The 14493-nt window shown below is 49.0% G+C and overlaps 1 protein-coding gene across 7 annotated transcripts in view; it reads left to right on the top strand.

The window, feature by feature from the left end:
• PIAS2 (protein inhibitor of activated STAT 2) overlaps positions 1–14493 on the top strand; it is a 78667-nt gene that overhangs the window by 43883 nt on the left and 20291 nt on the right. For 4 of the 7 annotated variants that reach the window (XM_081942531.1, XM_081942527.1, XM_081942530.1 and 1 more), the window contains exons 12-13: positions 6008–6147; positions 13882–13919. In XM_081942531.1, coding sequence (XP_081798657.1) covers positions 6008–6147; positions 13882–13919 — 178 coding nt within the window. Of the gene's footprint in view, positions 1–6007; positions 6148–9602; positions 10780–13881; positions 13920–14493 lie in introns of those variants that run through there. The other 3 variants (XM_081942525.1, XM_081942529.1, XM_081942526.1) reach the window with 1 other exon arrangement.

Genomic DNA, 14493 nt, shown 5'->3' with positions numbered 1-14493 from the left:
GGGTGGTCCTCAGGCTGGACTCATCCTTTGTGCCGAAGGTGGGATCTTTTCATCTAGGACAGGCCATAGACTCGGAGGCCTGGAACATCAGAGGCCCACGCAGAAGGCCAGACCCGATGTTTTGCTGTGCTCGTTATTACCCCCCCCCCACTCACGTATTTACCATCTACTTCTACGGGCTATTCGCCCTACCATCTACTATGATTTACCACCCATTGCAAACCACCTCTTAGCTGCAATTCTTATCCACCAGCTGGCTACTTTATCATACTTTCATCAGCCAGCATTTCCATTCGGATATGGACTATCTCCATCAGCCTATCCCCCGCCTGGACTATCTTCTTGCCAGGACCATCCCCTTAGTGGGAATTGTGGCCACTGATACATCTACAGCTCCCTCTTGACGAACTTGGCCCTGTCTAATTATGTTATATACGAGGCTAGACCTTCTACAGCTACGAGATTCCCCCCTCTCGCAGCTATGGCCTCCTGCCCTTTCAAGGGCCCACCTTGAGGACGGGTTCATTAACCCAGAGAGGTGGAGGAAGCGCACGTTAAGGGGTTTTTTAATTAAATGTTTTTTAAAAGTTGTAAGGGGTTATAAGGATGGGGGGGGAGGGGTTGTAGGGATGGGGGGGGGGAACTGGTTAGGAGGGATGGAAGAGCCAGGCACTTAGGTGTGGTCGAAAGAGGAGGGAGCGGAGTGGGGGAGGAGAGGGAAGATAGCATTCCTATGCAGGGCACCTTAATACCAACGGTCGTGGGGAGGGGCAGGTGCGAGGACAGTTTAAGAGCACGTAGTCGGTTGGGAGACAGGGGTTTTTGGTCATTCCCGGTCGTTTGTACCAACCCCTGCATACTAGGTGGTCAGGATCTACAGACCCAAGGCCTGAGACTGCTGTTATGCAATGCGAGGTCCGTTGTCAATAAGGCCCCCCTCATCCACGATCTAATTTTGGAGGGGGACCCGGACCTCGCCGGAATAACCGAGACCTGGTTGGGCCACGAGGGAGGTCTACCCCTTGTGGAAATGTGCCCTCCAGGTTATCGAGCATTTCACCAGCCTCGGGCCCAGGGAAGGGGCGGTGGGGTAGCAGTGATTATCCGGGAAGACTTAGAGCCGAGAGAGTTCACTGTGCCGCAGACATCCGGCTGTGAGTCCCTCGTCGTGAGATGGGGCCCAGGGAGGCAGTTGGGCCTGCTGATAGTATACCTGGCTCCTCGCTATACTTCAGCGGCCCTGCCCGAACTCCTTGAGCTGATCTCATCGGTGGCGGTTGAGACCCCCAAACTTTTAGTGATGGGGGATTTTAATCTGCCGTCGATGGGAGAAGCGTCTGAGGGGGTTCGGGAGTTCATGGCTTCCATGACAGCCATGGACCTGACCCAGTTAATTCAGGGCCCTACTCACGAGGGAGGCCACACCCTGGACCTTGTTTTTGTCTCTGGCCAGTGGACGAGTGATCTGGGAATAGGGGATCTAGACACTATTCCCTTGTCATGGTCGGATCACTCACTTCTCCGGCTGGACTTCCCTGGTGCTACCCCCCGCCGCGAGGAGGCGGAACTGGAAGGTATTAGATGGTTCCGCCCCAAGCGCCTGATGGAACCGGATAGGTTCCAGACGGAACTTGGGCCACCTCCTGTGGACCTGACCCGCCCCCGAGTAGAGGACCTGGTAGTCGCATGGAATAGTGCGGCTACCGGGGCCCTAGACCGGGTGGCGCCTTTGCGGCCTCTCCTGCGGCGAAGAACCACCCTGGCACCTTGGTTCACCGAGGAGCTAAGGGTGATGAAACGCCACAAGAGACGCCTAGAGAGTCGTTGGAGATCCTCCCGCTCCGAATTTGACCGAGCACAGGCACGAGCCTATTTGAAGACGTACCTTGTGGCATTAAGAGCGGCCAAACGTCAACATTGCGCCGCTCTTATTGCGTCTGCAGATAACCGCCCTGCCGCCCTGTTTCGGGTGACCCGTTCCCTCTTGTTTGAGAGACCACGGGAAGCCCCTCTACAGGGCAGAGCAGAGGAGTTTGGGAATTATCTACAGGACAAAGTCGCTCAAATCCGGATGGGATGGACCCCTTTCAGTGGTTCAGTAGAGACGCCCGTTGCGAGTCTTGAGGGACCGCTTTGGGAGGAGTTTGACTCGGTTGCCATCGAAGATTTGGACAGGTTGCGTGGACGTCTGCGACCCACCACATGTTTATTGGACCCGTGTCCCTCCTGGCTTGTACTGGCATCCTGGGAGGTTACGCGCGACTGGCTCCTGGGCCTGGTGAACGCCTCGTTGGGTGAGGGGTCTCTACCGGCCGCCTTGAAAGAGGCGGTGGTGAGGCCCCTGCTCAAGAAGCCTTCCCTGGACCCAACGGACCTAGTCAATTATCGTCCAGTCTCCAACCTTCCTTTTTTAGCGAAGGTTGTAGAGAGTGTGGTAGCACAGCAGTTCCCACGTCACCTGGAGGAAAATGATTATCTAGACCCGCGCCAGTCCGGCTTCCGACCCGGGCACAGCACGGAGACGGCCTTGGTCGCATTGGTCGATGATCTCTGGAGGGCCAGAGATAGGGGTTGTTCCTCTATCCTGGTCCTATTAGATCTCTCGGCGGCGTTCGATACCATCGACCATGGTATCCTGTTGCACCGGCTAGAGGGGCTGGGAGTCAGAGGCACCGTTTTACGGTGGTTTGGCTCCTACCTCTCTGGTCGGACGCAACGTGTGTTGACAGGGGAGCAGAGTTCGACCCGGAGGCCACTCACATGTGGAGTGCCACAGGGATCGGTGCTCTCGCCTCTCCTGTTCAACACATATATGAAACCGCTGGGTGAGATCATCCGTGGTTTTGGAGTGGGATATCATCTGTATGCTGATGATACTCAGCTATACATTTCCACTCCGAACCACCCCAATGAGGCCGTCGAAATGATGTCCCGGTGTCTGGAGGCCGTACGGGTCTGGATGGATGGCAACCGACTAAAACTCAACCCTTCCAAGACGGAGTGGCTGTGGCTTCCGGCCTCCCGGTTCAACCAGGTGCTTCCATCTCTGGCCATCGGGGGCGTTCAACTAGCCCCCATGGAACAGGTGCGCAATTTGGGCGTCCTCCTGGATACCCGGCTGTCCATGGATAACCATGTAACAGCCGTGGCAAGGGGGGCGTTCCATCAGGTTCGCCTGATGCGCCAATTGCGCCCCTTATTGGACCGGGATGCCCTACGCACAGTCACTCATGCGCTAGTGACGTCTCGCCTGGATTACTGCAATGCTCTCTACATGGGGCTTCCCTTGAGATGCACTCGGAGACTACAGTTGGTCCAGAACGCGGCCGCGCGGGTGATTATGGGGAGGACTAGATACTCCCCTGTAACACCTCTCCTGCGCGAGCTGCACTGGCTGCCTGTGGTCTACCGGGTGCGTTTCAAGGTTTTGATTATGATCTTTAAAGCGCTCCATGGCACAGGGCCTAGTTATATGCAGGATCGCATCCTGCCCCACACATCCCTACGACCAATTCGCTCACACAGAGAGGGACTTCTCCGGGTGCCGTCCGCCAAACAGTGCCGGGGGGCGACACCCAGGAGCAGAGCCTTCTCTGTGATGGGCCCAGCCCTATGGAATGACCTCCCCCGTGACATCAGGATTACTTCCGATCTCCGCTCCTTCCGTGTACAGCTGAAGACCCACCTCTTTCAATTATCCGGCCTGGCTCAATCGCAATCGTAATTTTCCCATTCCTCCAAACTGTTTTTTAAATTGTTCTTAAATATTAATTTTATTGGGTTTTTACAATTGGGGTATTTTAAAGCAGATTTTTAACTGTCCATAGATGTAATTTGTTTCCTCCTCCGTGTATGTATGTGTGTTGTGTATGTATGTACGTTGGGTGTTGTTATATATTTTTTATGTTATATGCTCCATTGTACGCCGCCCCGAGTCCTACTTGGAAAGGGAGCGGCTAATAAATCCAAATTTATTATTATTATTATTATGATTCTATCTGGTCCAGGAAGTGGTGCTCCCAAATTTCTGCCCCAACCCAACTCACCAGCTGGAGAGGCAATGGCACAACCACGATGTGCGTCGGGCACTTAAGATATATATCAACCGCACATCAGAGATTAGGCAGTCGGAGGCGCTCTTCATTTCTTTTCAGCCTCCATCCTTAGGCAGGAAGGTCTCAGCCACGGTCATTGGTAGATGGGTCAGGCGTTGCATAGCAGCAGCCTATATAGCCCAGGAGGAGGGGGTCCCGGAGGGCATAACAGCCCATTCTACGAGGAGCGCCACTACCACCACGGCGTGGGCTATGCAGGCCTCTCTAGACGAAATTTGCAGGGCGGCGGCATAAGCATCTCCATCGCCGTTCATTAGGAATTATAAGTTAGATAAGTTTGCAACGGTAGATGCAGACTTTGGCCAGAGTCTTGCAGGCTGTCCAGACTGGTGTAACACAACAGGGAAGGTCACCTTCCCGCCCTTGAGGTCATCGAACTTGGGTATGTCCCATGCATGGATGCTATCTCCACCCCTATTGAGAAAGAGCGTTGGTACCTACCTGATACGCTATTTCTAATAAGGTGAAGATAGCATCCAGCCTCACCCTTGTGGGGGCGACCTTTCGCTTCCAGATCCTGCTGTTGACGATTGTTCTGGTTGGTTACCTGCTTCCTATATGTTACAATTCAGTTTACTCACTAAAGTTGTTTTCTGTGGGTAACACATTGAGTCTTTTTCTTTCTTTACTTCACCGGAAACTGGGTGGTGCCACTCACAGGGACGGGTTATATAGTATATTAATTAGTAATCAGACTCAGTCCAGTCAGAGCACGGACAGTATCAACCCATGCATGGATGCTATCTCCACCTTATTAGAAGAAGCGTATCAGGTAGGTACCAACGCTCTTTTTCTTGCAGATGTTTTATTAACCAAACTAGAGTAACATCATCAGTGCTAGTCATTATTTATTAGTCATTTAGTAAAGACATTTAGTAGGGATGCGGTGGCTCAGTGGCTAAGATGCTGAGCTTGTCGATCAGAGAGGTTCGCAGTTCGGTGGTTTGAATGCCTAGTGCTGTGTAACGGAGTGAGCTCCTGTTACTTGTCCCAGCTTCTGCCAACCTAGCAGTTCAAAAGCACGTAAAAATGCAAGTAGAAAAATAGGAGCCACCTTTGGTGGGAAGGAAAAAGCGTTCCGTGCGCCTTCAGTCATGCCAGCCACATGACCATGGAGATGTCTTTGGACAGCTAGCTCTTTGGCTTTGAAACGGAGGTAAGCACCGCCCCCTAGAGTCAGGAACGACTAGCACATATGTGTGAGGGGAACCTTTACCTAAACTAAAGACATCTTTTTTTAATTATTATTTTGCATTTTTAAAATATATTGAGAGTTAATTATGGCATTAATACATAATTATTAATTATTTTAATATTACAGCATATAATAGTGATTAATAAAATCATTACTGGGGACTCTCCTGTTTAACAGATATAAATTCAAACATGACAAATTTATACTTCTTCCAGTGACCTACACAAGTCCTTTGGTGTGATATTGTACAGATAGTCCTCGACTTAGAACTACAACTGAGCCCAACATTTCTGTTGCTAAGCGAGACATTTGTTCCGTGTGTTGCCTCATTTCATGACTTTTCTTGCCCTAGTTAAGTGAATCACTGCCGTTGTTAAGTTAGTTATATGGTTGTTAAATGAATCTGACTTCCCAATTGATGTTGCTTGTCAGAAGGTTGGCAAAGGGGATCCCATGACCCTGGGGATGGTGCAAAGGTTATTAAGTGTGAAAAAATGATCATAAGTCATTTTTTATCAGTGCCGTTGTGTCTTTGGACGGTCACTAAATAAACTCTTGTAAATCAAGGACTCCCTGTATTGTAGTGAGTTTACAGACAACAGGTCCGTGTTGCATGGTGCCTTACATCTGTTTCTGGCAATGTCTGCTTTATTTTAATTTTTTGCCTGCTTTCCCCCCCCCCCCCCCCCCCAACCAGCGTCCTTGTGTATCAGCCGGCAGCCATACGAGTGCCAGGAGTCAGCACAGTGGATTCTACGGCCATCGCCCCATCATTAACAGACTACTCTGTGCCCTTCCACCATCCACCAATATCAAGCATTTCGTCTGACTTGCCTGGTAAGTGCATTTTTAGCTGATTGAGACTGTGGCTGGAATGACTTAACAGTTGGAAGGGACCTTGGAGGTCTTCTAGTCCAACCCCCCCTGCTAAAGCATGAACCCAATACCATTTCAGACAAATGGTTGTCCAATCTCTTGTTTAAAACTTCCAGTGTTGGAGTAGACGCAACTTCTGGAGGCAAGTTGTTCCTCTGATTAATTGTTCTCCCCATAAAAGTAAGATGTCGACCAAAATGTCTTTCTTCTCACCCTTTGTTGAATGCATATCAAGCAGAGATTTTGGTCAGAGTCTGTCCAATTCATTTCCTTGTCAGAAGGTTGGCAAAGGGGATCCCATGACCCTGGGGATGATGCTGTCGAAGTGATGTCCCAGTGTTTGGAAGCCGTCGGGGTCTGGATGGGGGACAACAGACTCAAACTCAACCCCTCCAAGACTGAGTGGCTGTGGCTACCGGCACCTCGGTTCAGTCAGCTGACTCCAACGCTGGCCATAGGGGGCGAACAACTGCCCCCTGTGGAACGGGCGCGCAATTTGGGCGTCCTCCTTGATGCCCGGCTGTCAATGGACGACCATGTGGCAGCCGTGGCTAGGGGGGCGTTCCACCAGGTTCGCCTGGTGCGCCAATTGCGCCCCCTTCTGGACCGGGATGCCCTACGCACGGTCACTCATGCACTGGTGACGTCTCGCCTGGACTACTGTAATGCTCTCTACATGGGGCTTCCCTTGGGACGCGCACGAAGACTGCAGCTAGTCCAGAACGCAGCCGCGCGGGCAGTCATGGGGAGTACTAGGTACTCCCACGTAACACCGCTCCTGCGCGAGCTGCACTGGCTACCTGTGGTCTTTCGGGTGCGTTTCAAGGTTTTGACCACCATCTTTAAAGCGCTCCATGGCATAGGGCCTAGTTACCTGCGGGATCGCATCCTCCCACATACATCCCTGCGGCCAATTCGCTCTCACAGGGAGGGCCTTCTCCTGGTGCTGTCCACTAGGCAATGCCAACGGGCGACACCAAGGAGTAGGGCCTTCTCTGTGATGGGCCCAACCCTCTGGAATGACCTCCCCCCCGACATTAGAACCACCACTGACTTCCGCTCCTTCCGGCAGAATCTGAAGACACACCTGTTCCGACTGGCTGGTCTGGCATAATTCTAAATAAATAAACGTCTACCTCCTGGCATATATATTTCCTACTGGTTTTTTGGGGGACTTAATTTTATAAGACACTGGGGTTTTAAACTTTGTATATTTTAAATTATTTATTTAGCAATTACAGTTCTGTCTATTTTATCCTCCTCTTATTTATGTATTTATCCATTTAATAATTTTTAATTGTTATTATGTATGATGTTTTTGATATGGACTGTACACCGCCCCGAGTCCCTTTTGGGAGAGGGGGCGGTCTAGAAGTGCTAATTAAATTAAATTAAATTAAATTCCTTGCTGATTACCAAAGTCCAAAATAAAATTTGTGGAGTTGGTATTTGAGTCTAATAGAGAATTTTCCCTTAGCCTTCTTTCACTCCCTTTTCATGCTAAATAAGAGACTTCTTCAATTCCCAAGCTCTTTGCTGAAATGTATTGGCTGTTTATTAATTAAACCTACAGCGAGACCTTGACGTATAACCATTCCTTTAGTGACAGTTTGAAGTTAAAATGGCACTGAAAAAAAGACTTACAACCATTTTTCACACTTGTGACCATTGCAGCATCCCCACGGTCACGTGATCAAAATTCCGATGCTTGGCAACTGGTTCGTATTTATGACCTTTTCAGAGTCCCAGAGTTACATGATCCCCTTTTGCAACCTTCTGACAATGTCAGTGGGGAAACCAGATTCACTTAACAACTGTGTGACTAACAATAATTGCAGTGATTCACTTAACAATTGTGGCAAGAAAGGTCGCAAAAGGGGGCAAAGCTCGCTTAACAACTGTCGTGCTCAGCGATGGAAATTTTGGGCTCAATTGTGACCGTAAATTGATGACTACCTGTAGTTTAGCCGGTCCCAGGTCTCTCAATGGGTGTCATGATTCAATGTGGTTTTGAATTTACTCTTCTAGCCCAGTACAGGTAGTCCTTGACTTACGAGCACAATTGAACCCACAATTTGTGTGGTTAAGTGAGACATTTGTTAAGTGAGCTTTGCCCCACTTTACGACTTTGCTTGCCACGGTTGTTAAGTGAATCATCACAGTTGATAAGTTAGTAATAAGTTAGTTAAGTGAATCTGGCTTCCCCATTGACTTTTTCAGAAATATTAATCAGTTTTCAAGCGTCTGAATTTTGATCTTGTGGCCATGGGGATACTGCAAATGTTGTAAGTGAAAAACAGCCAGAAGTCAGAGTCTTCAGTGCTGTTGCAACTTTGAACGGTCACTAAATGAACTGTTGTAAATAGTGGACAACCTGTATTTCGTCTACTGTGATCCATGATCACAGGATGTAATCTAATGCAGCAGTCTCCAACCGTGGCATCTTTAAGCCTGGAGGACTTCAATTCCCAATGGGAGTTGAAGTCCTCCAGGCTTAAAGTTGCCAAGGTTGGAGACCCCTGTTCTCCGAGTGCGCTGAGGAGAATCCAAGAATGGGTTAACTCTGCCTTCCTGCTCATTAGACTGAGTCAATCAATCTTTTGTAGCCACGCCTCTTGTGTTTACATCCCCAGTTTTTGACTCAGTCTTCAGCTCAACAGATGTTTTTCTACTTACCTCCAATTATTCAAACCTCAGAACCAAAATTCAAGAACTACACTTTTATATGGAAGAAGTAAAGTACAAGAGAACGAAACAGGCAGGCTCCCCTATCTAACCGACAAGGGCGCCATTATCCAGCTCATTCTTGTAAAGTCAAGGTCCCTTTGCAACATCCCGCAATCTGCGAAGGGGACTTGAGTCACTGGCAGGGTTTTGGAGCATACTTGTTTTGTGGTGTTTAGTCAGCTGCGGCAGCTGTGTTTTCAAATGAAACCTATCTGCCTTTCAGAGGGGCCCAATCCAAAAATGGAGCCTCCGCGGTTGGAGACAGCCACGAGGAAATCTTGAGAGGGGAAGGATTGAATTCACCAGGCCCCAAGCCCCAGGTCTCAAAGCAATGCTTCTCCATGCCGAATTTGACTATTACAGGAGAAGCGGCCAGAATCAGGGCAAAAGTGCTATCCTCCAGAAAGGCCACTAAGGCTGAGGAGAAGGACGTGTGAAGGCGCCAAAAGGCCTTGGGCAGGGAAGTTGCAAAGGCAGAAAGGAAAGCGGAGCGACACAGGCAAGGGTGTTCCCAATGGGCGAACCTGCCATTTCCCGCACTTTTCAACCACAGTTGTTGCAATCTCTAATTGAGGTCAGGCAGATGATTAGCCCGACTACCCAATCTTGGTCACCAGAGCGTGCCCGAGAACAACTTTCTCAGTCACAGCTTCCAATGTTAGAACACAATGAGCTGTTCCTTCCTTCAGTTTCAGATCTACTCCCATCGGAAAGACGTTGGAAGCAGGTTCCTAAGAGGGCAAAGCCTAACCCAGAGGCTACCTTCACTCCTACAGCAGCAGGACTCCGCCCAAGGGAGACACAGGAACCAGGCATTTTCCCCCAACTACTGAGTCGAATAATCTCAGAGTCTATCACTCGGGGCATTGCCGCAGGCCTTCAGCAAAAGCAACAGGCAGCCACCTTACACCGGGGGCTCCGTCACTGCCAGGCAGACATGAAGTACAAGTGTAAGTTGGCTTCTGCTCCCTTCAAAGATGACAAACTATTTGGAGAGGCCTTAAAGACCAAAGACAAAAAGAAAATCCTACCCTCTATGTCCAGACGTGCTGACCGTCGATCTTCGCATTACTTTCGGAAGACTTCCTTCAGAGCAGTGGACACCGCAAATGACTTTTCACATCCGCAGAGGGCATTCTTCCAGCGACATGATCGCCAATCTGATAGAGTAGGCTATAGAGACAAGAGCAGACAGCAGTTCCAGTCCAAACGGCCATTTCGAGACAACAGACGTCGTCCCTTCCATCGCTCCTCCAGATAACTGCAGATACAATCCTCCCATTGGTGGCCATCTAGATCTCTTTGTGGCTCAGTTGGAGGAAACAACCACAGATGCTTGGGTCCTAAACACTGTCCAACAAGGCCTTGCTCTCGACTTTCTCTCTACACCCCTGAGGTCCTTTATTCGTTGTCCAGTCCCAAGAAACGGAATAAGAAGATTTGCCGATGGAAGTTACAATCCAACACCTGTTAGACATTAAAGCCATCCAGTCAGTTCTAGAGGACCAGCAGCAACTGGGGTTCTACTCCATCCTGTTTGTAGTCCCAAAGGGTTCCAGAGGGTGGGGGGAGCGATTCTTGAGCTAAAAAGATTCAACAGGCATCTGGTATACAGGGCGACTTGCTGACATCAATAGACTTAACGGAAGTGTTATGTATTGAATGTATATAGTTGTGTTAACTGTGCTAAAGCGAAACTAACATTTAGATGACCCCAACTGTTTTAGAGGAAAATTTAAAATATTTATATTTGGGTGGGCTTTTTCTAGTTCTATGATTAGTTAAGGCCCTGTAGGCCTAGAGTATAAATCACAGGCATTTGCCTGCAGTTCCTCAGTTCCATTTTTGAGTCAATAAATGCCTTTGCAGCTATTCTGGTCTGGTTCTTGCCTACTGTCCACTACACAATAGGAAGCATACCTACACATTCCTATATTGCCGGTTCACCAAAGATTCCTACGGGTGTGCTACGTGAACCAACACCCTGTCCATTATATGGTCTGTGACTTTCAACCACATTTGCAAACATAGCTGATGTCGAGCTCTGCTCAAATCATTGAGTTTAGTGCTAATGGACTTTCAGAGTCGCCGTGTTCCTGTAAGGGGCAAAGCTATCATTAGAGTACAATTTACAGAGTTCGAGGGTCCCCTCAGCATAGTAGTCATAGAGGGGCTGCGCACTGGACTGGACTGGACTGGTTCAAGGCCCTGGGCATCAGAGTAACGGGCATTCATTGAACCCAAATAGCTGATCTAAAAGTGGTATGCCAACAATACACTAACGTATTCAACGCTGAGTTGGGACAATACAAAGGGGCACCCATTTCACTTAACCTTGATCCAGCAGTAACTCCAATCTGATTAAAACCGTGCAGGGTTCCTGTTGCATTAAAACGTAAAATTGATGTGGAACTAGAGAAGCTGGTATAGCAGGGAGTGCTCCAACCTGTGGACTGTAGCCATTGGGAGACTCCCATAGTCACCCCAGTTAAGCCTAACGGGAATGTTTGCATCTGCGCAGACTACAAGTGCACCATAAACAAGGCACTACAGCAGCATGCTTACCCTGTATCAGTGGTAAGCCTTGCTCCAGGGAGGCAGAATTTTCGCTAAACTAGACCTCGCTCAGGCCTACCAGTAGCTGCCGGCAGACGACGCTACCGCAGAGGCACAGACAATAGTCACACAGAGGTGCATTCTGAATGCACCGCTTGCAGTTTGGAGTAAGTGTAGCACCAAGTTTATTCCAAAGTATTATGGAACGAACACTGAAGAATATTCCTGGTGTCTACCCGTACTGTGATGATGTCCTGATTGTGGGGGAATCAGCGGCAGTCCTGGAGGAACGTCTCTGCGTAGTACTCAAACGTTTCCACGAGGTAGGCCTAAAACTCAAAAAGGAAAAGTGCCAGATCAGTGTAAAATCCACAGAATTCCTGGGTTTAAGCATCAACACTGCTGGAATCCACCCATCTGAAGCAAAGCTGAAGGCAATTCAGCAAGCCCCCACACCAAAATCTAAGTGGGAGCTTCAAGCATTCCTCGGCTCGCTCAATTTTTACCACTCCTTCTTACTGCATAAGGCTGCCCTGGCAGAACTGCTACACCACCCACTGGACAAAAAAGCACCCTGGGTCTGGTCGAGCACTCAAGACAAAGCATTCAAGGCAATAAAATCATTGCTATCTTCAGACTCCGTACTAGTTCATTTCAATGAAACCCTACCAGTAACACTAGCCTGTGACGCTTCACCATGACATTGGGGCAGTACTAAGCCACAGGATGCCAAATGGTAGAGAGGCTCCATTGCATACTATTCTCAAACGTTATCAATGGCTGAATTAACTATCCCCAAATAGACAAGGAAGCTCTTCCTATAGTGGCTGGCATTAAGACGTTCCACAATTTCTTATATGGACAAACCTTCACCATCTTTATGGACCACAAACCTCTGCTCGGTCTGTTCACAGCTGACAGACACCACAGGTCCTGTCACCATAAATGCTACGATGGTCCATTTTCGTGGCTGCATACTCGTACCGGCTAGTACATCCGGGCAAGGAAATGAACCACGCCAACGCTCTTAGCCGATTGCCTCTACCACAGACTGAGCCGGATCCAGCCCCAGCTTGTTATATTCTCACGATCCAGGAGCTGCCTGAAGCACCCCTACATGCAGGAAACATTGCAGCTGAAACCAACATGGACAAAACGCTTAGCTGTGTTCTCAACTGGGTGTTAAGGGGCCACTTTGTCATCCGTGTTATCTTGTGTGGAACTGGAGTCCCTCGCATGGCACCCTATTGTGGGCAGCTTTATCAGAGGTGTGACTAACTTAGAGCCTCCAATGGTACAACAATATCCCACCTGGGAACTTCCTATGGTCCTCCAGTCTCTATGTTCTACACCCTTCGAACCCTTGCACTCTGCCAGCCTTCGCTTCCTCACCTGCAAGGTCTCCTTTCTCGTGGCTATCACCTCGGCGAGACGTATCTCCGAGCTAGCAGCCCTTTCAATAAGAAAGGATCTATGTGTTTTCCATTCCAACAGTTATTCTGCGACTGGATCCTTCATTCCCTCCCAGGGTCAATTCTTTATTTCACAGAGCACAAGAACTGATTTTACCGGGCTTCTGCCCTAGTCCGAGCCATGACCTAGAGAGGAAATTGCACACCTTGGACGCCAGGAGGGCTCTCCGCATCTATATCAAGAGGAGAGCTTCCTTTTGGAGATTGGAATGCCTGTTCGTGTCATTTGAACCCTCTACTTTGGGTAATAAAGTCACAGCATCAACAATAGGCCGGTGGATACGGGCATGCATCGCCAAACCGTATGAACTTCAGGCTCTTCTGTTGCCTTGGCAAGTGGCAGCCCACTCCACTAGAAGCACAGCCACTACAGCTGCATGGTCCGCACAGGCCTCCATTGAGGAGATATGTAGAGCAGCGATGTGGTCCTCTATCCCCGTTTACACAGCATTATAAGCTGGATGCCTTCACTTCCGCTGAAGCGGCCTTCGGCAGATGAGTTCTCCAAAAAGTGTATGCAGACTTGGAGACTCTGAACCAGGCTGCTGCCCACACTTAGGACGTGCCGGCTTTGGTATGCCCATTCCTTGGATTCTCCTCTGCACAATTGGAGAAGGGGTGTTGGTCTTGCCTGACACGCTGCTTCTCGGTGTGCTGAGAGAGAATCCAACCCCACCCTGGCGGCCGTCTGGCCCAGAGTCCAGACGTGGTCAAGTCAATCATCACACCCTCCTCAAAAACTGGGGACGCAGATGCAAGAGGCGTGGCTGCAAAAGATTCATTGACTCAGTCTAATGAGCAGAAAGGCACAGTTAACCCATTCCTTGGATTCTCTCAGCACACCAAAGAAGGGAGCATGTCAGGCAAGACCAACGGCCCATCTAATGTATCCTTTCATACAATGTTGTATTTACTGAAGGCAACATCTTTCTCTCCCCAGGGTTGGATTTTCTCTCTTTAATCCCGGTCGATCCACAGGTAAGGCTCTTAACTGCTTCTGATCCGCTTCTTAACATTCATAGAAACCTGAATTAAGCCAGAATAATTTTGAAAATGAAAAATGGAAGGCCTCTGAGAAGAGTTCAAAACTACTCTTATTGTAGTGCAATTAAAATTCACGGCTCCTGCGATTTCACTCTAATCCAGACGTGTTAATTTAAACATAGAATATCTCCCATCAAGGAGACAGTAGAGGTTGGGGCAACTGTTTTAATTTTTTTGATTTCTTTGTCTGCCCATCTCCATAAGCATCCCTGGGCAGCATCCCCATCGTAAAACGTAAGAACAAAAACAATTAAAACAATACAGAATAAATACATGTGGCCATTGTGTAGATTCCCAGTTTTTCTGGAGCTTTCATCAGCTTTTGATAGCATCAGTCATGGTATCCTCCTGGGAAGAGCATGGGAGGTACTGTGATGGTTCTTCGGCCATGACTGGTCCCAGTCAATATTGGGGGAGAAGAGGAGAAATCAAGTGTTAAGGACGCCAGTGGCCCTTCCTGATGGTCTCTCTCCTCTCCTCTAATATCTACACCTGAGGTGTCTAACCT

The sequence above is a fragment of the Natrix helvetica genome (assembly GCF_964273705.1).
Source record: "Natrix helvetica genome assembly, chromosome: 2".
Lineage (NCBI taxonomy): Eukaryota > Metazoa > Chordata > Lepidosauria > Squamata > Natricidae > Natrix > Natrix helvetica.
This window is presented reverse-complemented; position numbering and strand designations above follow the sequence as displayed.